This window comes from Chiroxiphia lanceolata, chromosome 2 (genome assembly GCF_009829145.1).
Source record: "Chiroxiphia lanceolata isolate bChiLan1 chromosome 2, bChiLan1.pri, whole genome shotgun sequence".
NCBI lineage: Eukaryota > Metazoa > Chordata > Aves > Passeriformes > Pipridae > Chiroxiphia > Chiroxiphia lanceolata.
Window position 1 is genome coordinate 82,426,880 of NC_045638.1, and position 27,426 is coordinate 82,454,305.

The 27,426-nt window shown below is 40.8% G+C and overlaps 1 protein-coding gene across 1 annotated transcript; it reads right to left on the reverse strand.

Moving 5' to 3' along the window:
• Positions 1 to 828: 828 nt before the first annotated feature.
• Positions 829 to 25,776, reverse strand: MTNR1B (melatonin receptor 1B). Its single transcript, XM_032680801.1, has 2 exons — positions 25,560 to 25,776; positions 829 to 1,839 (listed from the first exon to the last, which is right to left on the reverse strand). The coding sequence occupies exons 1-2, from the start codon at positions 25,774 to 25,776 to the stop codon at positions 971 to 973; spliced, it is 1,086 nt and encodes a 361-aa protein (XP_032536692.1). The 3' UTR covers positions 829 to 970.
• Between the last annotated feature and the right edge of the window lie 1,650 nt (positions 25,777 to 27,426).

Here is a 27,426-nt window from a genome sequence, read left to right on the forward strand (position 1 = left end):
ATCGGGAACCTTCAAGGTTGTCTTAGATTAGACACCAACAGAGGGTTTTGTTCAAGATTAGATGTAGACGTGAATCAAGTATCTCAGCTACCATTATAGCCAAAAGGACTGCTGCTTTTGGTCTAGCATCTCTTGAGATGATCTAGGATGTCTTACATAGTGGCTGGTTGCCAGTCCAGATGATCACAGGTCATATGTCATATTTTCCAGCCTATTGCAAATGTGTAAGGTATGCTAAAGTGCCACAGAAAATTGGGTGTATATATTTAGGTAAATAAATGAGGTTCAATGAAAATTCAATCCTTTCTAAAAGATGAATATTGTGTGAACTAAATCTGCAAGAAATCAACCATTTGTATTGTATTATCTACCATAAAATTGACCACAAAAGATGAGCAGAGTAAATGCACTGCATTCCCAATCTCAATGTATGTAAACATGAAAAACCCGTGAGGGAAGTCTCTAATGTTAATATTTGCTTTTACACAAATATTATTCTCTTCAATTTACAGGTTTGTTTCAAAGATACCACTATTGTCATCAGTACATGTACAGAAATGCAGAGTCAGAAGGGAGGAAAATAGCACTCCACATCCTTGATGAGCTGCTGTACCCCTAGACAAGTACCTTCATTACACCTTCCAAGAAATGAATCCTGCTACTCTATAAAGAATGCAAAACTCCCACTGAAGTAAAAAATACCTCATTCATGTGTCTGGAAGCAGGATTCAGCTCTGAGAACTAAAACAGCTTGCACCCACCTGCTGCTTTAGTTCTGAAACACATTTTCAATTGATATCTTGTATAAATCACAAATCGAGAGCTATGTGCTTTACCAAGAAGACAGTATTCCAGTCACAAAGTGTTATCCAGATGGAATCCCCCCCAAAAGTAAGCAGGAATGACCAGAACATTGCAACTATATTCTTGGTTTTCTCCATGTCAAACTCTTGCATTGACTATGACATAGTTACAAGGTGTCAGTTTTCATTTGGTTATTGTTGTTTAGAGCAGGAGAAGGCTTGCTCTTCTGGCCATCTGTTCCTCCTTTGGATGTGTCCTGGAAGAAAAGCCTTGGCATCCACAGTGACATTAAAATTCGTTTGTATTCATTCCGAAAATTCTGGTTAAGAAGTCCGTATATAATTGCATTAAGGCAGCTGTTGAAATAGGCCATTAAGTAGCTTATAATGAATAACCATTCAGGAACTTTTGGTGCCATTTCTGTAGGATCAATGGCTACAGCCAGTCCAATGAAGTTAAGTGGTGCCCAGCAAAAGGCAAAAATCACAAAAACCACAAACATGGTAAGAAAGTTTCTGAAATCACTTGGCTTCAATCTTGGCTTTGTTTCTGACTTGACTCGTCTTCTGACTTGAAGCACTAAAACCCAAATTCGAAGGTAGCAGAAGCTCACAATGGTGATAGGGACAATGAAGTGAATCACCACAACAGCTATTGTATAGTAGGAGCTTGCAGTCTGGACAAACGTGCATGAATAGATGCGTGGATCATACTTTAAAGAGCCAACAAAAAAATTTGGCACAGTTGCAATTACTGTTAATATCCAGACTAAGGACACATACAGCATCGTGTTCCAACAGCTGTACACTTTGTCATAGGCAAAACTATGACATATATAGCAATATCGGTTTATTGCAATTGCAGTGATGTTGAAAATAGAGCCTATTACACTCAGTCCCATCACAAAGCCACTCGCTTTACAGTGCATTTCACCCAGCGTCCATCCATTGTGGAAAATAGCTAAGAGCACCAGTGGATATGGATACAAGGCCACCACCAGATCAGCCAAAGCTAGGCTCACCACAAATGCATTACCTGGGGGAAAAGAAAAATACATAGGCATAAGTATGAAAGCAAACATAGTTGTGAAAAAGAAGAGAATATGTTACATTATTTTGGATATCTGCAGTGCTAAATTACTGATGATGCTAGCAAGCAGTGGGTATATAGGATCAATAGGGAAATAATTTCACTATTCAACTTAGAACACCGTGGAAATATCTGCAGCAACATGTTTCAGATCTGTTGCTGACTAGTTTGTATCCTCCTTGCTATTTTTATCTTTAGTAAACATAACCATCAGTGACGCATTACATAAGCATGTGTTGAATTGTTTCAGTGTAGCTAACTCCGCAGCTGGATTGAATAAAATGAAAAGGAAAAAAAGTCTAAATTGTGCTGGGTAGGCAAACCATTATACCATTCTAATGTATCACTGGAATACTAACAGGTTTAACAAGTATCAAGGAGGACATAAAAAGACTAAGTCTATAGGGATTAGGAGGATGTGATGGTTTATGTGTACTCTAAGTTGCTACACAGTAGTCTGTAGTATAGCTATTATCTACACGAATGGCCTACCCATACTGCAGTTATTTTCCCATTGGATTAACTGAGGAAGAGTTAATTGCCTTTACCACCCTATATGGAAAGGCATATTTAATTATACAAGTGAAAAATGCATGCATGCAAGGGAAAGTATTCAAATTCATGGAAGGAGTCTTTAGAACCTTTCCTGATGATGACATTCAAAGAAATCTTAGTGATATGGTTGAGCCATATTGTCTCTCTTTAAACAGTGTCCTTTTCATAAGCTTGAAATTTCTGGGCATTGCATCTAAAGATATTTTGATAAAATAATGAGATAGTAAACTATATCCTGAAAAATTAAATGCAAAATCATTCTTTAAGAACTCTGCTCTAGCAAATAGAGGTAATAACTCCAGATTCTTGGCATTTAGGTAGCATAAAATATATTTTTGGTTTACATACTCATTTTTTTTTTCTGAAAGTCTTTCACAGCATGAACAGACATGCAGAAGACTCAAGTAATTTTTAAAATTGTGCATGAAACATAATGATTTTTTGAAAAGAGCAGTTAGATGCTTACTTCTACAAACTTCAAGCTTTCTAGTCCTCATCTAGCAAAGCAGTTCTCCATTTCATTTTAAGAATGTCGTTAAATGGAAGTCATAAAAGCAACAACCATGTAGGAATAAACTGATCAAAAAATGATGGAATTTCACATCTACTCTGTTTGCTCCATCTGCTTTACATCTGCTTTGCATTCCTGAATTAAGGAATGGGGAGCTCTCTGTCTCCCATACACTGTAGGGGACAACTATGATCATTAGAACTTGCACCACAGCTAGTGAACTTAACAGAAAGCAGGATTATCCACCTGTACCTACAAAACATGACTCATCTCAAGAGTGGTGTACAACATATTTTAGATGGTTCCTTGTTATGTATTTAGTATCCTGGTTTATATATCTTAGAAAGCTACACAAGTGTTTTCATAACTATAGTTTTATGATCTGTGAGAAAAGATTGAAAAACTAGGGAGACAATTGAGCAAAACATCAGATCAACAAAGCAGGAAGGATATAATCTATTCCCATGATTGTTGTCAATATAAACAAGCTTCAGTCACAACAAGGAAGTTTCAAAGTAGGCACTGAGAAAAAGAATTTAATGGCAAGAAGTAAGTGTGGGAACACCTCGTTTTGAGTCTGCCAGTGAAGGCTGTAAGAAAACATTAAATAAGCATTTGTCAGTACTGGCTTACATAAAGCTGATCCCTCTTCTGAGTATAGGAAGAATGATATGACTGTGAAGGCCTCTTCTAGCCATATGGTAAATATGATAAAAGACAAAACTAACAAAAGCGCAGGGGCATCTTTACAAAATGTATTTACATCATGGCAACAAGAATTTCTCTTACATTTTTTCACCACTTTATCTGACATTAGAAGATAGAGAAGAAGGAAGGGAGGGAGGGAGAAAATATATTTTTTTAATGTTTTAGAATGCCTTTTGTAGAAAAAAAGAATTTAGTCTGGGGTGTGTGCCAAGATTAATCTAAACTCTAAGGCCTTCCAGCATCGGCTTATATCTAAAACGTAGTTGTTCCATTGAAAAAGAGTGGGCATTTGGCTCTTTCAACCATATATAGAAATTTACTGTAAAGTACATTTAATGAGATATTTTCAAAATTTTGTGTGCAATTTATGACTTCTTGAAAATTCCGGGTGCAATGAATAAATACAGTTAGCAATGAACTTGTCAAAACCATAATATGCTAGTTTACAACCCAGAAGAAAAATGGTCAAATATCTATAAAGAACTCATGTGATTTGTCACTTTTATGGCTGTTTACAGGGTTGAGTGTTCACACTGTGCACTGGAAAGTAAGATCCAATGATATTTTTCTGTCTTTGTGACTGACTGCAGAATTAAATTGAATGTTATATTACTGTAGTGAATAGTCTATAAAAGTAGAGAGAAACTTTTCTAATTCATAAAACATAAGTAACACATTGAGAAATCAAAGGTCTTAGATTTCTTTTAGGTGCTTGGAGAAAGTAAATGCTCCTTGATACACCTAAGACACAACTTTTGGAGTGGCCTAAATTATATTCATAAGATAAAACTAAAGAGGTAACTTTTTGGTGCTTGTTACAAAATAGAAAGCACAGAATGTTCATCTAGTTGGAATTATTGTCGGTACTTCTGGAATTTACCCAATGGACTTTATTCCTAGACTTCAGTTTCGTAAGAAAGAGAATTACATTCATTTATAAGAAACATTTGTTCACTGGAATGGAAAGACCCCTAATTACAAGCCGTAACTACTAAAAGCCAAATATCTTGCCAAGGATTCAAAAAGATACACATCTGTGCTGTTTTAAGTATAGATAGTTGAGTGCATAAAAAAGAATGTAAGTTCTGATAGTGACTTTGGGTGCAACAGAACTAGATCGATATTTCATGAAGCGTTCTTGCATATCGGTTTTCTTACTCCAATTAACAGGAAAAAGAGAACTGTCACACCCTCTTGTAATATTGATATGACCTGATATTGTAGGAATTTACTCATAGAACAAACTTTTTGATAAGGTCAGAACTTTTAAGGGCTGAGCATCTGCCTTCTGAAAAGGCAACTGACTTTTAATGTCTCTATCAAAACCAGTAGCAATTGCAATCACCAACCACCTTTGGAAGTTTTTCTTCTTTGTTTGGTTTTAAACTGGCTAAAATGATTAATTATATATCACGATGTTTTATTTTTTTATCAGGTGGTGTTTTGGTTGTTACTGATTTGTTTAACAAGTTGTTATGCATTGCATGCATATGTTACCCTCTTTGATCTGCTTCCCCTGGCTACAATCATGTTCATCCTGTGTACGTACTCTTCTGCATCCATTATTCTTGTCTTTAACATACAAGTGCCTAGCTTCAAGACAGAAAAATTGTTTCTACACAGTCTACTGTGCAGACTGTTGCATTTTCTCTGCCCTTTCCTCTTCTACTGTCAGACTTGGGATGCTTTGTAGCAACAGATGTAGGGAGTAGGGGCAGTAAGGCAGAAAGGGTATGAATGTGACTATAATGTATTGGCAGATTTTTTTAAATGCCAAGGATCAGTCACTTAGCATAGTTATTTTATTCTTCCATTTCCATATCCTAGCCTTAAAGGAGAACTCAGAGTTGCTTTTACAGACTGTTTATTTCTATGTCTTCAGAAGGAATGGATTTATGGCTTAAAAGCCTGTCTGTTTTTACAGTCAGGACTGTTTATAATTAAGTAGCCTTTTGTATTGGCTGAGAATTATGAGAACATGAGTTTCTCTGTGATGTCACTCTGAAAACTACCTGTAGGAATTTATCTTTACTAAAGGAAGCAGGGCAAAATCTTGACTTTAATGAAATAAATAAGAGTCCTATCATTCTATAAAATTAAGCCAATAATTTCTGTGCAGAGTTCACAGTAATAGGCATCCTCAAAAAAAGTTAGACTGACAGACTCTTCTCTTACTTTGGATAAAATTAGGCACTTGAATTACATTTGGATGTAAAAGAACAGAAGTCAAAGTCTAGACCCCTTTCATAGTGCCTACAACTTTTACTTTCAGAAAGAGAAGTAGCAGTACATGAATCTCAAGGCTTGTTGGCCAGAATTCACTACAGCAAGTGGCTTGTTGGATCTGTTGTTTGAGTCTAGACCAGCATAGAGAGTGAAGAGACACATCTTACAGTTGGAAGAAAGCATTCAGTCCTTCAGTCAATGACTGCCCCTCTTTAATCTCCCCTTGTCTATAATTACTGTTTAGTAATAGAAGCTATGCAGCCCTGATATTTATATTGTCTTGAACTTTCTTGTACAATGTCACCTTTTGAGAACCAGGCTTAAATTTAATTTCCAGGCTCAAGAACCTCCTGAATCCTCATTAAAATGAGTCTCAATGTTTGGACCAGATAAAACAATAGCATACTCAACTATGAGCAAATTGGTATAAAATTGACTTTAGGTGTCAATGTCTCCAGTCCTGTTTGTATAAGAATACCCCTGAGATTGAAACCAAGGACGAATCTCCATTTAAGCAGCAGATTATTCTGAGTGCCATCCTGAGTGGAAACCTGAGTAAGATACAAATTCAGAATTCAGGATTTTGGCAAAACAGATGATAACTGTGATGGAACTGTGTAGTAGGTCCCACTCCTGGAGCTTTTCATTATATATATCCATGTCCATACTTATTCTGCTGATTATCTTTCTCAAAATTTGAGTTAGTTTTGGCATATTTTATGGAAGAATTACATAACAAATTAGAAGATTATGTTTTCAGAGCCAGGACTTCCACTAACCTTTCAGATGTGGCTTTTAAATGGGAGTCCTGGCCACCTTATTGCTGATTCTTGATGCTGCCAGTGACATCTGCATTTCTGACCTATCATGTTTTTTACTGGCCCTCAATTCATATGATTCTTGAAGCTCGCTTCAGGCTTGTTTATGGGGGTTGTTCTTAAGTCTTGCTCTTCGGTATTGAAGGGAAATGTTGACTCTGGAGGGACTGAAGAATTGGTTCCAGGTAGGCAGGCAGGCCTACCCAGGTAGGCCTGGGTAGGTTTTTGTTACTCTTTTGAAAGTGGCTCAGCTAATACAGCTTAATGGCTTAAACGGCATGTAGAGAGACATAAGCTGCTCCTGCAGAAAAGCTGATGCTTCTTACTTCCTACTGATTTTTGTCTTGAATTTTGACTTCTTTAATTAGTATTCTTTTACAGTATTTAAGCTCTTGTAGATCTTGATTTTTTTTTAAAAAAGAGTTAATTTTTAAATCTGTTTAAAATCACCTGTGTCAACTTTTTTGTCTCCTCACAATCCATCAGAAAAAATAGAACCTGCTACACTAATTCAGATGAAACTCCATCCATATCAGCAGGAACAAAAGAACTGGAAATGGACACCGGTAGCAGGTGGAGCAGAGAATTAAGTCTTTCACACACTGACATTGGAATTCCCTGTGACATTACAAGCCAAGACCTAGGGTAATCTTTGATTTACTGAGACATGTTAATCTGGTATGATGTTCAACAGTGTGTTGCTAACAGAAGGTTTAACATAATGCTCCAAAGAAGTGCCAGATGGGTTTTTGTTTTCTTTTAATATGACAGTTTAAAAGCAGTAATATGCTCTTGTGTAGTTATGTTTCATGACTTTAGGTATTAGCGGGATATACTGCAGACTTTGATGTAAGGGAAAGAGAGAAGCAATATATTTTCACTAGAACAGGGTATTTTAGAGACTCTAGCAAAAATATAAACAATGAATCAAAGCTGATCTTTGATTTATGAAACACTCAGGTTATTTCTTTTTTTAGGAAATGTGTGTTCTATGAAACTGTTTAGAATAATTGGTGAATATAATTTTCCTGTGATATGTCCAAAGCAAAAGCCATCACTAGAAGTAGAATTATGAAATCATTCAGGTTGAAAAGTACCTTTTAAGATCATCAAGTCCAGCTGTTAACCCAGCACTGCCAAGTCCACCACTAAACCATATACCACATCTGCATCTCTTTTATATGTCCAGGGATGGTGATTCCGCCACTTCCCTGGGCAGCCTGTTCCAGTGCTTGACAATCCTTTCAATGAAGAAACTTTTCCTAATATTCAATCTAAACCTCCCCTGGTGCAACTTGAGACCATTTCCTCTTGCCCATTCACTTGTCACTTGGGAGAAGAGACTGAGCCCCACCTGGCTACAACCTCCTCTCAGGTAGTTGTAGAGAGTGATGAGGTGTCCCCTGAGCCTCCTCTTCTCCAGGCTGAACAACCCCAGCTCCCTCAGCTGCTCCTCATCAGGCTTGTGGGCCAGATCCTTCCCCAGTACCATTACCCTTCTCTGGACACACTCCAGCATCTCCATGTCTTTCTTGGAGTGAGGGGCCCAAAACTGAACACGGGATTCACCAGTGCCCAGTACAGAGGGATGATCCTGCTGGCCACACTATTGCTGATACAGGCCAAGATGCCATTGGCCTTCTTGGCCACCTGGGCACACTGCTGGTTCATGTTCTGCTGTTGACCAACACCCCAAGTTCTTTTCTGCTGGGCAGTTTTCCAGTCACTCTGCTCCAAGGCTGTAGAGCTGCCTAGGCTTATTGTGACTTAAGTGCAGGACCTAGCACTTGGCCTTGTTGAACCTCATACAATTGACCTCGGTCCATTGATCTGGCCTTTGCAGATCCCTCTGCAAAGTCTTCCTGCCCTCCAGCAGATCAACACTCCCACCCAACTTGGTGTTGTCTGCAAACTGACTGTGGGTGCACTCGATCCCCTTGTCCAGATCGTTGATAAATGACCCCAAGAAGAATGCAGGACTCCAAAGAACAGAAGCGTAGCATGCAAAAAGGACCTTGAGATTTTGGTTTTGTGACTTGCAGACTCCTGGGCTGGGATAGACCTGTGTTCTTGGCCCTACATCTGCAACTACCAGTTAGTGCTGGAAGCTACATTTGCAGGAGCTGAATTTTTAGCTTATAAGGCAGAGTTCTCAGGTGTCAATACAGTCTTGCTGAAGAGAAGTACACAGGTTGCAGTGTTGTTTGATGTGTTTTTGAGATCATGATTTTGGCATGCTTGGCATCCAGGTATGAACACAGCCCAAAACAAAGCCTCTGCTTTTTCTGCATGCTCACTCTTCTCCCTCAGGTTAAATGTGGGAGGACCAGTCCTTGCTGTGAGTTTGCTGCCTTGAGTTTGCTAATAGACCACAGATGCAAAAGTGTTGTGCTGTTAAAAACTTAGTATAAAGGCTTGAGGTTTCTAATTCCTAGGTGTGTAATTTTCCTCTCCTGTGGCTCCCTCTGGTGTGAACGGGGACAGTGGTGACTCTCTGTTGCCACCTGGTGCATGAGCCACAGCAGAAACATTGCATCGTCCAACAGGGCAGGAAGCAAAAGAAAGTGGTGGGTTCTTCCAGAGCAAAATGCTGATCGTTAATCAGATAGTACATTTTACAGGGTGATAAATACTTTTATGGGCTTCTGATACTTTCTGAGATTGCAGGAACTTTCCTGGTACTGGATGTTCTCAGAGATAAAAGGGGCAGCAGAAAAGGCAAGACATACTCAGCTACTAGAGAATTCAGTTGCCTAGTAGTTAGGACACTTCCATGGTAGAAGAGCCTTTTTTTGAAAAAGAACTTGAGCTTATGTCTCCCATAGTCCACTTCCCCATAGACGGTGCCCTGCTCACCAGCCCTGCTGCTCTTCTGGTGTTATTGTGCTTGTCTCTTTCTAGGTTATGTTCAAGAATTTCAGCTTATAATCAGAATACAGGCCTTATCACTTGTATTGTAGAGTGCTCTTCATCAGTATGCAAAAAAAAAATTAAAATTGAAAATCCTTCTCATGATTTAACAGGTGAGAAACTAAGTTAGGGGGACTCTCCCAAGACACATTAAAAGAACACTCCAGGTTTATGAACCTTGCTCTTGCTCTTCTTTAATAGATAATACCACCTCTGTTAGGTACACTCTGAAAAAAATGACAGCACCAGTAGAGCATGCTGCTCCAAAATGACACCACAGTGATATACTGGTACTGAGGGATGGAGCCAATAGAAGAGCTAGAGCTATTAAGCAAAGCTAGTTGAATTCAAAGCAAACAAAAGGGGTGGTTGCAGCAATAGATAATAAATCCTTAACAGATTTTGCAGTTGTAAAAATTTTACCTGTATTCAAGAGAAGGTTGGAAAAGTAAGAAACACCAGTTGAAGGTTACTCAACAGACATAGCATGGTAACTTCAGGGAACCCTTTGAGCTGGAAGGAATCACAAGTGGCAGGAATACAGAAATATTGCACAGGGTTGCTCTGTTCACTATTTTTCCTCAGTGGCTGCTTACATCTACAGTTAAAGACAGAGCATGAGGCTAGCTATGCCCTTGGTCTGCACCAATACAGCTGTTTCTGTGATGGGAACAATAGGTTTTAGTGACACCATGCAGAAGCACAGCTCAGGCTCCTCTGTTGTGGTGGTCTGAGTGCTATGATGTGACATTGCAATTCAGAACCTTGCCAGCCAATCTACACAACTAGCCTGGTTTGGTTGACTAAATGTTTGAAGGAGCAATAACCTTGTTCTGTCTGTCCAGCCACCTGCAACTGAGCTGCATTTTGCAGCAGGTTCAGGGATGAAGATCCCTTATACCCATGCCCTAACACTGAAGTCAGGCTCTTTACCTTCAGGGTAGTCTAGGATGGCAAAAACCATGTTGTTGCTGAGAGAATCATAGAATGGTTTGGGTTGGAAAGGATCTTAAAAATCATCTAGTTATAACCCCCTGCCATGAGCAGGGACACCTTCCACTAGACCAGGTTGCTCAAAGCCCCGTCCAACCTGGTCTTGAACACTGCCAGGGATGGGGCATCCACAACTTTCTCTGGGCAACCTGTTCCAGTGCCTCATCACGTTAAACAGTAAAGGATTTCTTACTAGTATCTAATCTAAGTCTACCCTCTTTAGTTTAAAATCTACCCTCTTTCAGTTTAAATGTCTCTATCTAGGGTAATCTTGCTTTTCATGCAGGGAGTGAAGCTAAGACCTTTACCTAGAGTGCTTAGCGCTGTGGGCACCAGTGGCAGCTCAGCTTCAAAACCTCCAGTTGCTGAGCACAAATACTAAATAACAACAAAAGCAGACTGTTTTTTCACTGGCCTATGAAAGAAATAGTGTTTCCTGTATCTGCCACTATGTAAAGCTTAATTTTCTTCTCTTGAAGTAATCACAGCTGTTGATTGCTTCAACCAAGAAAGAATAGGAAACCTACATGTACAACTGCAAGTATGAAAACTCATTTACAGCTGACAAAAGGGCTAATATGAAAAGCTGTAAAATACAACAGGTGCAATCTAGTTAGATACTATAAAGAGCTAGGCAACCTATAATTTTTAATAACTTTTTTTCACTCTCAATACGCTATGGCATGTCATAGAAGAAAGAAGTGAAATATGTTGCATTTTGTAGGATGCTATTTTGTCAAAAAGCAGACAAAAAACCTGCCCTAAAGCTTGTTTCAGATCAACTTTAAAAGACTGAAGTGTGGAAGCAAACAAAGTAAGGATATTTGACTCCTAAAAACCCTGTAGAAAATTTTTGTGCCCTGGCAGATATTAATTTATATTGTATGAAAGGCTAATTCATCTTCTATGACCTTCAGTATTACCTTCTATTACCTTCATCTTTGCTACTGTCTTTAGCTTGAATTTGTGTCAAAAGAAATGATGTTGGTTTCTTCCTTTGTTACAGCAACAAAACAGTGCTCAGGTCCTTAGAATAACTTAACTTCCACCTTGTTTTAGAAAGGAGAACAGGAAATTGAAAAATGAAAATAATTCTGTTCAAATTAAAACCATGTTTCATTTTGTTAAACTGTTTGATTTGTGTTTAGTTTTATTTTAATATTTACTAGCAGATTAGCTGAATTAAAAAAAAACAACAAAACAAACAACTGCTCTCAGACGTTAAATAGTTTGATTTTAAAATATAAGTGCTTTAAGTTATCAGACAGGTATATGAAATGAATAAAATTGGGACTGTTGCAGACTATGGGACATACTCAGCCAAGAGGTTTGGTTATCTTTGACAAGGTGCATCTTGTAGCTTTGCCCTGTAGACCCGTTTAAACAGAACAGAACTTTCTGATTTATATAAATGTTGGGATCTCCTCTTGCAGAAACAAAGACATGCAAGTGGTAATTTCCACAGTGATTTGCTCAACTACTCTGTGGGGCTTCAGATGAAGGACTCGCAGCATGTGACAGCTACAGAGTCATGCTACAAATACATGCAAAGTATGTACATGTCAGCTGGTTACATCTGCAAAAAGAAATCAAATTTAAGCCTGGTATTGCTGCTATGTACTTTTAGGTGTTCCTATGTTCAACTCCAAGACACAGTAGGGGATACTGGATTTTTATAAAATGGGATCCGATACCCTGCAGTAAATAGAGTATATGGGAAAATCTAATATGGAAAATACTTATGTTGGCAAGTTGCAAATGCTTCTAACACCCTCTGGAGCCCGTTCATTATGATCTTTTCCTTTCTTTTGTTTCTTGTTTCACCTTCCTTTCACCAAGGAAGAAAATAGATGATACTTGAAGAAAATGGCTTTTATAATCTTTCAGTGAGGAAAAGTGTTACCCCTTTTGTTCTGAGCTTTTGGAAGGCCTCATCATTGTACATGCATAGGGAGATGAATGTCTGGAGAAGCTGTTGTCAGTCTGTGCCATCTGCTTCTTTTGGAAACAAGGTCTTAAAGCAAAGTACACTGACATGATTCATCTTATAATGATACTCATAGATTTGTAAACAGCATGTGAACATATGAATAAATAAAATGCTTTTGGAGAAAATCATTGTGTATTCTCTTCTGAAGTATTAGCTGGTTTGTGTTTCAACTCAATACAGACAAAGCATGTAATGATCATTTGCTGAATCAAGATCTTTTCTGAGAGCCAGTAGAAACCTTGCAAAATGTATAGACCAAAGCTCTGCTCTGGCTGGGCTGTGAGTCATGATATTGGTGAGATAGGTAAATGAGGGGTGACAGGTAGGCATAGGCATTCAAGCAATATAGCCATAGGGTCATGGAAGTTGGAATTGATCTCTGGAGATCATCTAGTCCAACCCTCCCGTTCATAGAGGGATCAGCTACAGTGAGTTGTTCATGGCCATGTGCGGTTGACTATCTGCAGCCATGGAGACTCAATAACCTCTCAGGGTGACCTGTTCTAGTAAGCAACAAGCTTACAGGATATTTACTCTTTTCACTAGGGAACAGAGGGAAGATGCTGTTGATTTGGCAACAGATGAGGGCTCTACTTGGTCTACTAAATAGCAGAAGGTATCTAAGGTCATACTTGTTACTATGCATGTAAAGACAAGACATGCTCATTAACAGCAAGCTGGAGTTGCTTGGTCAGGAGAGATCCCAGTGTAGATTACAGCACATGAGGCTTTGTTTTGTTTGTCCTGGTGTCTTCTGATTCCTTGTGACAGCAGAATCTGAACAGTCTGTGGACATAATGGTCTGAACCAAACAGAGTGTGGTGAGGGCTGCACAGAAAGAGGCAGGAGACACCAGATCCTAGCAAAAACACTTTTGGAAAGCAATTCCCACTGGCTTTAGCACAGCTAGAATTTTCATCCTTACCTACTCACATACTAGGTTCAGTTTACCAAGGTTGCAGGATCCTGTTGCATGTGCTACTTTGATGATCTTTGAGCACTGTGAGCTGCAGCTAGCCATTCAGACTAATCCCTTGTCCTAGGAGTCCTAGGTGTTATTCCCATGAGTGACCTGGTGGCCTGTGATCCAGAAGGAGCAGTGGGTGACTTCTGTCTGCGTAATGTACTGAGTCACACCTCTTTTACTGTGTGAATACACCTGCAAACTGGATCAAACCAATATAATTTTTACTAAATCAGGCTCAAATGGAAATCACTTTCTTATATGCTACATGAGAATGTTGTGTTTGAAGGTCACATGCTTCAATATTTCGTTTGCTCTCCATAAGCAGAACAGATATTCTTGCTTCATATTGAACCAGGAAGCTGACTGTTCAGCAGGTTTTACAGTCTTTATGGTCCTAGCCTACCAGGTGTTTAATAAGTGTGACTAAAGAGGATTACATTGTTTTCAGATTATCTAAAGGCATAATTACAGGATCTCAAATTAGCTAATTTTTCCTCTACTTTGAAACGACAGATGTCCAGCACTGAAATTGGACTCTGAATTGTGTAGTTGATGTTTCATACCCAGGACCATAATCCTAGGTAAAATCTTTTAAACTTTTTTAACCCACTTACCAGTAGATTTTTTTTTCTAGGCAAATCACTATGGTTAAACCATCTTTTAACAAGACCTGTTTCAACATGTGATTAACATTTTACAAATTTTGCTTCTAAGGACTTCAAAAGAAAGCATAAAAAAATAAAGGAAAATCTTACTAACATGAAAACTTTTGCAGAAAACAATCTGTTGTCCATGGGCTGTAACCTCATCTGTGAATATAATAGCAAGTACTTTTGTAGTCACTTTAGAAATATCACAGAGAGGCTTTATGTCCTTGAGTAGAAGTGCTCTAAGTTTCCACAGCATAACAGTCATTTTCTGACACTGTATTTTATGCCAGTAAAACACCTGGAATATAACAGTATACTATCTGACTTGTGGCAGGGGACTTTGAATTTTAAATTTTCTTTCTATCATGACCTCTAATGTAACAAGACAAAGGCATACAAAGATACCAGACCCCTATTAATCAAGTATTTTTTCCTCCATAACAATTTAAAAAATACACCCTGTACATTCCTGTGAGTAACAACTGATTTTAAACAAGCTGGCTGTAATGTTTAGTGTCTTGAATACAGATTCCCAAGACTCTTAAGACCCATAAGTCGCAGTTCACAGAACTCAAATTAAATGCTATGTATACTTGAAGTCTTGGGAATAATGGACCTGGCTTTAGAATGAGAGGACACTAAGAATTTCAGGCTTGGAAAAAATCATAGAGACATGAGGATGCCATTTATAGGTTCCTGTCTTCTTTGCAGTGATATATTTTACAATTCTGTCCTAGTTCTGAACTTACAATTAGTTAACATAATTATATTTACAAGGCTGATGTATTAAGTGGATATTTTTCCTGTTAGTCAGACTGCTAGCTCTAGTAGCTGCATGTGATATCTTCTGACAACAATTTTTGCCTACGTTGTGCAAATATGGCAGTCTAAAACAACAGGTGAGCAGATGTTCTTCTATAGCAGAAAGGTGACCATGTTTGTGGAAGTGTCGTGTAAATTATTGTAGTCTTCACAGACGTATTGAAACCAATCAAAGTCTGTAAAAAGCAGCTGAAAAAAATTAGTAACTTTGTCAGAAGGGTTTTCTTCTCCAGATGTAATTTAAGCAGCATTTATTAAGCAGTGAATTCAAATACCTCTATAATTAGTAAATAATTAAAATATAATCCCAACAGTCAAGATCTTAGTCATTTGATGAATGTGTTTAGGCTGTTGGTATCTGCTATCATGCCAAGACATAACTGTCACCTACGCAGCTGAAATGTCAGGAAAATGATGACTCTAAAATAGCTCAGTCCTTATCAATATTGAGATCGAAAGTAAACCAAAAGATTCCAAAGGAGCTGCTGTTGTTAGGGAGGACAGTGGAGTTGCACCCACAATGATTTGGATATGTTTCTGTTGGCTTTTCCTGTCAGGAAGTCTGTTTTATCCATAGCAAGGTGGAAGATTTAAAAATAGAATGAAATAGATGAAAATTGCCATAGCATTTCTTCCTCTCTGCAAAGGAAAAAAAATGGCTTTCTTTTATCAACTCAGTATAACATAGCTGTTTTCATATTCTTGGGAACAAGGCAATGTACTTGCCAGTCTACATCAAGGTACCAATATTCACTTGTAAGTGATAACTTTGAAGAGCTAAAACCTGGAGCATATCTGAAGATACTGGTATTCATAACAGATCTGAATTGGGGTAGGAGTAGAATTTACTCCTAGAGGCACAGAAGGAGAAGAATTTACTCCTAGAGGCAGAGAACTGGTTGTCACCAATTTAATGAGATGAGTGTAGTCTCCTATAACATCCTCAGCACAATGATTCAAGTCACCTGGTGAATATATATCTGCTAAGAATAGATGAAATAACTAGTCTTTTAAAATGAGCTGTCCTAGTGCTCCGTGAGGAGGTTTGGCCTCATAGCTCTTTGGCTGATTGTGCCAAAGAGCACCATGAATCCTTGAATTGCTTCTCTGGTCCGTCCAAGAATAGAGCTGTACTGCAGAGAGGTCATTCCTCATACAGTCAGTGAGTCTTGAAAAAGAAACTGCAGTCCAGAGTCCAGGAGAGAGCTGGCAGGAAAGGGAGTGCTGCTAAGCCACATGGGAATTGCCATAATACAGCTGCTAAGAGGTCCTTTGAATTTCCTGTATCTGAGAATATGTTTGTATTGGATATTTCAGGGAGATGAGGGAAACTTATTCATACTCTGAAAAAGAATAAAAAAAGCTGTTTGACTATGTTAGACTTGGCCCTGTGGAGAGCCTGGGTATGCTGTTGCAGGAAAAGCATCACACGAACACTGTCCTTTGATTTTTCTTTTGCTCAGAACACAGGTAGAGTGGACTTGTGCCAAATGAGATACACAGTGTAAATGTACCCTTAGATTCTTCCATTACAGGTTCAAGAAAACTCTTATACTTCTGCAGCTTAACTAAATGCTTATCATTTTATTTCCTCCAAAGTTAAGCACACCAAAGCTCCATTTACTAAGTAGAATAGAACTTACCATTATATTTTAAAATAAAAGTGTCTTGGAGCCAATCTTGGCAATAAAATTCCTATTCCCTTGTCAATAAAATGAATACTTCCTTTACAGGATAAAAGAAAATTATAATTTAGAGATATCTCATATGGTATTGCCAGGTGCTTCAAAGCAGGGTACAAAGTACCCTATGGCTGCAGAACAACCTGTCTCAGATCACAATTTTACCTTAATCTGGATTCCCTGTGATGCAGACATTTTTCTACTTTATGATGTTTCTATATTCCTAAATGCTTCTTTCAATCCCTTTAGGCTCATAATTACTTTACAAACTTTCTGCTTCCCAAATATTTTAAAATTCTGTATTCTTTAGATTTCTTCTCATCTAGAACAATCTTAGCTTGGTGCTTTTCACTTTTTCTAAATTTACTTGCAAGATTTACCTACTTTTGCTGAAGGATACTTCCTTTGTTAAAATAATTTTCCTGTTTTGCAAATGAACAATACTGGTTTTTCACTTTGGCCTTCTACTTTTGGAATTATGAACAGGTTAACAAAGTTTAGAGTTATTATTTCATAAGTAACTTTGAAGATTTATTTTCTCATCTGATTACTGTTTGAACCAAGTCTCAAGAAAAGAGGATGGAATTGGTGATGAACTTATTCTGTTTCCTCTCCAAGAAGAGAAGTGTAATTAGAAGTATGAGATGAATCACAGGCACATGACTGAATAATTCTAGAAGTGATGTAGAAAGATTTGGAGTATTGATCATTTGGTGGTATTTTCTGAGAAGAGGTTTCATATCTTCATGGACAGACTTCACCTAAGCATATGGGATACCAGCTTGCAATCCAATCTGGCAGAATGAACAAAAAGAACTTGAAATTGAGAGATGGAAAGAGAACTTGAAAGGAATCATGCAGTTTCTTCATTTAACGCTCAGGGCAAGGGAATTTTGGCTTCAAGAAGGTGGTGACAAAAAAATACAGAAAATAGGAGCTCAAACACTGAGGAGTTCAGCTGGAGGGGTAATATAAAAAGCAGTAGAGTCAGTAAAAGAGTGCCGAGAACCTATGCAATAAAATAGGGGATCCAAACCCAATAAGAAATAAAAATAAAACCTCATGGAAACAATTTTGTTTGAGTGGAACTGCACCAGTGATCAGAGAAGAGAAATATTAACTGAAAAGTCTATTGTCTTCATAAAAGGGGGGGAAAGAGAGAGACAGCAAGAGAGAGAGAGAATGATATCTATTTTGGTAAAAGCCAAAATTACATTGAGGAAGAGTTGTAAAGACAATATGCATGGAAGTATGCAGAAACCTGCAATAGGATGAGAACATCTCCTTTTAGTAGGAAAATAATAATGGAACCAATTTAACAATGCGACACTGCAGGTCCTCATATGTAAAGAGGAAAGTAAGCACACAAACGGCTGCTGAGTTGTGGATATACACCCAGCAGATTTCTTCAATACAGAGTCTATTTGCCAACATATCCTGGCTTTTGTTTGCATAAAGAACAAAGACATCCCTGAAGGGCCTGTCATAGAAAATAGGGTTGAATTGAAAGCAAGCAGGATTATTTTGGTTAAATTAAATGGAAGAACTAACAAAACAGATATAACTAAGAAAGGGGCTTGCACATTTTGATAAATAAAAGCAGCTAATTAGGAAAGTGAAATCAATTGTATTGAGGAGCTTAGGGACTTGAATGTGGAGGAAGGTTGGCATTTCTTCATACTAAAGTTACAAAAATATTCTCTGTAAGTTGCATCCAAAAGGAGGAAAAAATATAAGAAAAAGTTCCAGATCTAGATGGAGGGAAAAGCATCTCAGTAAGGATACTGAGGGCAAGAAATGAGGCTAGAAGTAACAGGAAAAGATATGTCCACCAAAGAAAACTGCTAGAGAGAGCAAAAATTGATGAAATGGGAACTGACAAGCCCCCTAAACTTCATTGGCTTTGTGAAGACTTCTAAAATGACTAAAATGCTCTTTCAGCACAATAACAAAAGGAAAAAGGAAAAACAAGTTACTCAGGGAGGGGGAACCTGAAAATCAAGTTAAAATGGTTCCTGATCTGAAGAAAGATTTTGCTAGAGCTTTTAATGAGGACAGTAATGGTGGTCTTGGGGACAAGGCAGGCTGGCAGGTGAGGAATTAGCGTATCTACAGTAAAAATGTCAGAGAGATTTAGTATACTTGATGGCAGGAATTTTTAACATCTGTTATCTCAGAAATAGTGTCATCTGTTCTGAAAGGACAGAGAAGCTGCATGTGGAACCTCTAAAAAGGGACTGAATGTGTTCTCTGGTCCTTACTGCCAGTAGGGAAGTGCTGATTTCTCTCAGGCTGTGGCAAAGAGCTTGGCTTCCACATGCATCCCAAAGAGCAGTGTTGCCATGACTCGCAGCTGTGGTGCTCCCACACTTTACTACCCATTTCTTCCTCCCTTGCTGCAGTGCTGCACAAATGCTGTTTCTGTTTGCATGAATGGTGCTTGCAGTAAGCCAGAAGAGCAATTAGTCAAGGAGTAATGAGAACGGTAAAACAGTGTTGCCACTTCTGGAAGATTCATTCCTCTACCACAGAGTGTGTGCTAACATGGCACTTGTGTTCAAGATGGGGAATTGCTGCAAAGGAAGAAAGAATCAAGAAATCCTTGGGCTCTTAATCTCATCCTAATTGTAGGAAAGGCTGGAGAAACAAACTTGAGAGAATAGGAAAATAAGAGATGCAGTAAAAGACAAATGGAATAAAAGTCAATGCTTATACAAAGCTTACACAAAGTGGCTGTACCAACAAATCTGATCATCTTTATTTAATAAAAGCTGGACTTGGACTTTCTGTACCTGAGAGGTTGCTCTAAATGGATCTTGGAATCACCAGAGTACCACTCACAGTCTATTGCTACCACTGCCTGGATGGTGATGAAAGAAAACTGTTGGACCAGAGGGAGATAACCTACATTGAAGTAACTTTGTCTGTTTCAGAAGTATTATGTCACAAAACACAAAGACAACTAATGAAATTTTGTGATAATACAAAGTTGAGAGCCTACATTGATACAGGGAAATGTCAAGATCTTTTTTTGCTTCAGGACTAAAAGAGCAGAAAGTGGATAGAGTATAATAACGTGAGGTATAAGGTCAGGTACCGAAGGAATAATTGTGTAACAAAAGAAAAAGAAGAGCTGCATCAGCAAGTGAGTGCACCAAGAACAGCCATCTATATGATGCTATCACATAAAAGGAAAATGTGGCTTCAAGGCATACCAGGTCTATTTTGTCCATCCAGGAAAGGACAGAGTGGAACAGAACATTAATATTTTCTTGAAGGTATTGGTGGTATTTCCCCTGCATTATTATGAACAGTTCAGTTTTCTCTTGTTAAGACCTATTAATTTAGTTCGGATAAGTGATGTAAAAGGCCTAAAACAAATAGGGAAATTCAGACCCTGGCTAATTAGAGGAAACTAAAAGCATTTGGCTTGTTTAGTGTGGAAAGAAAAAACAGGTTGAGAGGTAAATGTGCTTAATCTCCATTAATATTGCACAAAAGTTCTCACCAGGTGGAGAAATGATCCATTCAAGTTAATGACAGTTATAGTTCTACAAATAAAAGTATCCACTATAAATTAGCAACTAATAATCACAAAGTTAAAATAAAATAAAAATGAGTTTGAACCACAGTATTATTACACAGAGATAGAAATTCTTTATTTTAAGTGTTAAGTTCCATGACCTTATTTGAATATTGAAACTATATTGCCATCAGTTTCTTAGTATTGAGCAGCTTCAAGTTGAACATGAGAAAGAATATGAACGCCAAACACACACAGTCCCAGGACTAAGAAGTCCATGGATCCAGGGTTCGAGAAGTCAGGAGTACAAATCTGATCCCATAAGAGTGGGATCTCATCCTCTGCTCATCAAAATATATTCTTGTCAGCATCACTGCTGATATTAAAATACAATTTTGCCAAGTGGTTTCGGGAACCAGGAAGCATATTGAACATATCAGTTGTATTGGGTTTTTTTTTTTTTTATGTCAGTCTTAGTTAAATCAATATGATCTCTTGGAGGACAGGCAGTAAGAAGGAGGAAAATGTGCCATTTTTAAAATGAAACTTGACAATTTACTAGAAGAATTACATTATATCTTCTGACTTCATATTTGATTTCTTTTCATCTAATTGTATGTGGCTACATTGAGACAGTCCTTCCTGCTTCTCTTTGGTTTTAGTGGAGAGACATTAACACTTTTTTGGGCTGAATCAGGTATCTTAATGTAGATGTATAAAAAAATTGTTAGGTTAACTATTCCCTGAAAATGCTCATTTTTCTCCATTGATTATAAAGGGAGCCCAAGGAAAAAGTTCACAAACAGGTTTCTCAATTTAGTCTTCCAAGAGATAAATTCCACCACAGGAGACAACTGTCCTCTATCCCAGTGGACAGGAATAATTATAGGAGAGGAATAAAGGAGGGAAAGAGAACTGGTTTGACCAAAGAGATGAAGAGTAATTTAAAAAAGCATTTAGCAACGGAGAAAACTTACTGTCAGCTATATAAGAGAGGTGTGGAGTGAGGGCTATGGAAAGAGCATGGAAAAAGACTACAAAACTTGGTTATATTGCTGAACACATTTATTTAGTAGACAGAGGAGTACCAAAGTTAGAATTCTACATTCAGAAATGTTTTTTTTTACAGATGTACATATGAGAAGTATTGTCTATCTCTACAGTCACACACACATTAGACAGAACTAAACATGCAAATACACCCATGTTCCTACAGGTAAAAGAAACATGAATTTTGATTTCATTTGTGTTGCAACAGCACCTTGCTATTCAAATGGAAATCAGAATCTCATTGTGCTGCGTTAGCTGTTATATATAGAACGGAAAATACTGCAGAGAGTGAAGAAGGCTGACAAAATGCACTAAAAATATCACTTTCCACTAATGTGTTCTTTGGCAATGCACCAAGGTTAATATTAGACCTTCTTCCAGAAGTCAAAGGGTCCCAAGTCCTCATTACTCTTTGAAATGATATTGAGTTAATTTGCCTAATTCTCACTTCTCACTGATTTTATGCTGGCTTTAAGACCAATGAAATATAAATGGTTTGCTTTATCTTTGTCCTGTGGGAGATGCCTTGCCAGTTCCCACCTTCTGGAGTGCCTCCTACCAGGTTCTTAACCCACCCCATAATGTTATGTTTATAGCTATGGCTATAGGAATGTATCCTGAAATTCTTAAAAGCATCTAGTGGTTTTGATTGACTTGATGCACCTTCACAATAGTTGATCATTCAGTGGTGGTTGAACACATGTAAACTTTAGCACTTCAGAAGTTTAGCACTTTAAAAGCTACCTTCAACTGGGCACAAAATCAATAATTGTTTTTTAAAATTCAGAACACGTTTGACATTTCAAATAGAAAGACAGGCTAATTTAATTTTATTATTTCCATATATTAAGTTTTATTTCATTTTGTAGTGTGTTGGATGAAATTACTCTCCTCCCAAATTAGAACTGATAAAAGCATTAATTCTGTAAATTAAATCACTTTTAGAGATCAGAAGTTGCTCAGCCTCTCACAGAAAGACTGGGTGCAGTTATGTAAGACAAGCATATTGATTCATAGCAATTATGCTATGCATTACTTGGAAGAGTCTCCACAAAGTTTCCCTAAAACCAAATTCAAACCTGGGAAAGAGGCTTCTATATGATCTGAAACAATCATTCTGTTGTAAGGCTGGCAAAATTCCCACTGTTTGAGAAGTGAATGAGCAATGTCTAGAAGCACCAGTCCTACCCATTCTCCATTTCTCTCCTGCTGAGCATAATATGTATCAGCTTAAAGGCTAATGGGTCATTTTATTTCACTCCATTCTTGAGCATCCCATTATATAACAGCATTAAAATAGATTTACTTTTGATCATGCCTTAATTTTCAGGAGAGTGATGCATAATCACATTGTTTCCAATTATCAGATTTCTCTGTAAAGTCTAGGACAGAATAGTGTTGATAAATCCCAGAAAAGTGCTAAAGTCCTGTTTTGCTTTCTGAAGGCAAGATTACTGTTTGCACTAAAGAAGTGGGTAAAGCTGGTTAATTTATTCCTTATACATCTGTGACTTATTTGAAGTCCCAAATTCTCATCGTTATCCAAGAAAAATCTTTCATTAGCTTCTTCAAAGGGAACTGGGTGCTCATAGTGCTATAGGTCTTCCTTTTTTCTTTGATCATCTGGATGCCCTGTCTCTTGTCACAACAATTCCACTAACTTCATTTTGTCCCTCTCTGACATCCCTTATTATAGCCCTAACTCCTTTCATGACATATATCCTCACCATTTCACTTTCTACTACATTCACTCCCCTTGCAAGTACAAAGTTTCTTGTTTCCTCAGCAAGGAAAACTGCAAGTCCACCTCCTTGTCCATCTTCTTTCCTTGTTGGAGGCTAAGGGCTCCCACGTACTGCCTTAGCTCTCCACCGCTTCCCCATTCCCTTTATCACTCCACCCACATCAGTTTGCAGTCCTCTTCCATTCTGCTCCCTCCTTAAGAAATTTTACCTGAAAAGACCTCTGTGGACATTTACCAAACTAATCCTCTTTCCTTTTCACCTCCAAGAGCCATCTCTCCCTGATGTAAAACTACGAACCGGCAATTTAAAAGCTATTTAACCTCGTGAAGATTATGCAGAAGGATTTTCCTGCTGTTCTTCACAGTACTTATCAAAGATGAAGAGATCGTTGGAACAGGGTCAGTGACATCGCATTAAGGATGATCCTAGAAGGAGATCAATTAGTGGGCATTTGAATTAGATAAGGCGACCGTTTTCCTCCCCCCACAGCGATCCTAGGATGCCGCAGAGCACTTTGATCAGTATCTTGAAACTTACTTTTCCAGGTATCACTCTCTTCCAGTCCAAACCCTCCCCTCTGCTGTAGTTTGAGCGAAGGAAACGGTTCAGAGGAGAGCCCCTGTCGTGCTGCCCCACAGCCGGGACTTGATGCCTCGGGCCGGCCGTCCTCTCCAGCGAGAGCCTGTTCCCTGGGTGCTTCCTCCCCCCGGAGCCCAGGCGCGAATCCCTCGGGAACGCGCCTTCCTCTAGCGCCGAGGGGACCAGGAGACCGCCGGTGACTCACGGGGGTCCCGAGGGAACGGGTGGACTCCCTGCCCCCAGCCCCGCTCCTCTTGTCCGGGGCAGCGCCCGGCGCTGCTCGGCGGCCACGGCCCCCCTCGGGGAACGCAGGGCTCCGGCTCCTGGAGTGTGCCCGCGCCGCTGACCCCAGTATGGCTCTGCTTCTCTCGGTAGCGGCTTGGTCCCCTTGGATGTGCAGCCCAAGCGCGAGTCAAAGGACCGGCACTACCTCACCCAAACAACCCTTCCAGACGTCTTCGATTTTGGCGCTGGTCCGTGGGCTGTGATTGTTCAACCCCACGCAAACGGGACTCGCCGGCATCCCTCGCCTGTAGTTAGACGTGCAACCATGAGGGAGAGCAAGACTCACCCCTCCCTAAACTGTTTCTGCCCCTATGTATGATATAACTTGAAGCAAGGGCGAATGAGCGCCTCCTCCCAGTTAGCAGGAGCTCTAGACACCCCAAGCGAGACACGCCAGCCCCTGGGAAGCTACACTAGTCAAAAAAAAAAAAAAAAAAATCAGAAATCACAACACCAAAACAAACACCACCACTCCCCAACAAACCACAAACAAACAAACTCCCCCCCGGAGAAACAAGTCAGCATCTGCCCCTCCTCTCCCGTGGAGGACCGACGGCAGAGCCCGCTGGCTCCCAGAGCTCAGGGGACCTTGCATATCGGACCTCGCTCAGCTCCCCACAAAGTTTGGTTACCCCCACCTGCGTGCGCATGGCAAAGAATAGCACTCAAGACCCGAAGGAGGGAACAGTTCTGGGAACTGCTTGGTCCTATGAGAACTGTAGTAGATACACCACTATTTCGGGAGTAGCACCTTATACTGCACCACCACCCAGCAGTCAGTCGGGTGCAGATGTGGAAGCAGCATCCCTGCGCTGTGCATCGGTGAGCAACCGGCACCATCGACGGTGGGAGGAAGGTGGGGGAGTCTAGTATCCAAACACAGCGGGAGGTACGCGAATCAGGGAAGTTGGCCGGGAGGCAAATCCGAGTGCTTAACTACGGAGTTTTATAGTTTGAGACACGTGTAACCAGCCCAGCAGAGATGAGGAGAGAAAGCCAGTAAGTTTAGCAAATAAAACCCGCAGAGCCACATTGTTAGCACACACAAGGAAAAACTATACACACGATTCAAAGAAGACACCCCACTTTATTTGTTGCAAAGCTGGTTGAAGGATATGAAGTGAAGAAAGACGATTTCGTGACAGAGTACCGTGAACTCTGATGCAGGCTGCGGGCTGAGCTGCTTTCCCGCGCATGTACAGCACCGCATCTTCAGGACTTCTGAGCAAGTTTTAAAAACTCCTTCTTTTTTTCTTCCGACCGCTTTGGGTACCCTCTTCGTCTCCGGTATTTTAAGCGGATGGAACCAATTTCCCTTCCTCGGGAGCTCCATAGAGAGCACACAGTGCTTCATTAGGAGCATTCCTCGCTCCCGGGCCAGGCAGGACGGAGCACGGCCCGAGGGGAGCACGTGGTCGGTGCGCTGGAAAGGGTGATTGAGCGCCTGGGGGGGTTCCTGCACACACGACAGGGCAAGTACAGATGGAGGGGGCTCTGGTCCCCCGCATTTAGCGGTCGGCCCGCCCGGACTCCACAAGCAGGCTGGGCTCCTCGGGACAGCTGGAAGCGGCAGGGCATGGGTGCACGCAGGGCTTCGGGCGCTCGCCACTCCCTGTCGCCGCCGGGGCAGGGAGCAGGGGTCAAACCCTTACCTGAGTTCCGGAGCTTGCGGTTCTTGAAGACGGAGAGGATCACCAGCAGGTTGCCCAGGATGTCCACCACGGTGGTGAAGATCAGCACGCTGGACAGCACCGGCACCACCCAGGCGGGCCGCGGGGCACCCGCCGCCGCCGCCTCCCTCTCCGCCAGACCGAGGCGGCCGCGCCCGCCCGGGTCGCAGCAGTTCCTCAGGGAGCCGTTCTCCAGCATCGCGGACACCGCTTCCCGGCGTCTCCTGGCGGCAGCCCTTCGGACTCTGCCCGCGCGGGCGGCGGGAACGGCTTTAAGGGGCGCGCCGGGGCTGCTCCGCCGGGAAGGGCGGAGACGGGGCGGGGATGGGGCGGACCCAGCGCCCCCTCCCCTTTCCCGGGCGGTGGGGGAAGCCCGGGGGCGGGCACGGCCACGCCTGCCGGGGGTGGGGCCGGCGGCGGCAGGGATGTCGAGGAGGGGGCAGGATCCGTGGGCAGCATCCGTGGGCAGCATCCGTGGGCAGCGCGGGGGTTGCGCTCGGCCAAGCCTGTTGACGGCTTGCGGGGCCGGAGAGCCGCGGGGTCAGGCGAGAGCGGCGGAGAAGCCTCTCTCCCTCGTTGCTGCTCCCGCCGCCGGGCTCAGCCGCGAACATCCGCCATCCGCCGCGGGAAGAGTGCTTGTTTGGGGGTTGTTTGTTTGTGTATTGTTTCGGGCGGGGGATGTTTGGTTGGTTTTCCCCTCCCCTGTGGCTCGGACCGCGGTGTTCCCGGCAGCACAAGGCCAGATTCCCCCCTTTCCCCCACCCTCACTGCCTCCAGGCACGCGGCGCGCCCGGACGGGTGTCCTGGTACATTGCTCCTGTCGGCCTGGCTGCGAATCTGAAGAGCTTTTACGCTTCCATCGCCTTGGCCTTGTGCCTCGTGTTTGATCACAGCAGTCCGTCCGGTCGAGACTAAGGGCAGTGCCCGTGAGGAGATAACTGCGAACGCCGCGGACAGGACGCGTCCGCACCAATGTCGGCTTGAGAAAGTGTGGACGTTTCGAGGGATTTTCCTTTTAAGCTGCAGGAGCAGCTTAAGTAGGGCGTCGGTGGGCTTCACTCTGAAATTACCCTTGAAACATGCAGTTTCCTTTGGGCCCCCAAAGTGGCAGATGCCTTGTGCTCATTTGCATTAAGTAAATAAACAAGATGAATACAACAGAGGAGAGCAGAGCTTGCTTGTCTCCGTGCCCGGCTTCCAGGCATAGCTACCACGTTCCTCTGTATAGCCGTCATCACTGACAGTGTATCACCGGAGTTTCACGTAGCGTGTGCTGGCAATTAGGGCAATTAGGGCTGTTCTCGGCAGGCGTAACTCGGAAGGGTTTTGTGCCCTACTTTGCATTGTTTTCAGGCCATCCAGGCCACACTGTATCGTTGTACCGCTTCCAAGTTTTGCTCCACTTTTTAGAATGATGCAGGAGCTACACCTGCCACAGAGGTTACTGTGTGGCTGGAGTCGTCCTCTTTGTGTCTGTTCAACACAGAGAAAGGTATGCTCCACAGTTTTTCAAGAATTAAATCTTGAGACAACCTGCCTTGTGGAGTCACTTTGGAAAAACAGGGCAAGTTTCTGTGCAACTAACAGCAAATAACTTATTATGGCACACTGCTTCTTTGTGACTTGCATCTACACAAATGTGCACTGGTGTAATCTAAGTGCTACAAATTACTGTGTGGACTTCTTTTCAAATTAGAAACAGTTTATTGTTCTTTAAAGTAAATGTATTCCTAATCAATTTCAGATATACTAAAGTAGTCTTGGTTGGAATAATCATAGAAGTGTGCATGTGGATTTTTGTACTAGTCTTATTTGCACTGATTTAAAAAACAAACAAACAAACCAACCA

Bases quoted from the DNA above. Each gene is read 5' to 3' on its own strand.
- MTNR1B (XM_032680801.1), bottom strand. From the start codon at position 25,776: ATGCTGGAGAACGGCTCCCTGAGGAACTGCTGCGACCCGGGCGGGCGC. The intron at 1,840-25,559 runs GTAAGGGTTTGA...CTTTTCCCCCAG, and splicing joins CCGCAAGCTCCGGAACTCAG to GTAATGCATTTGTGGTGAGC.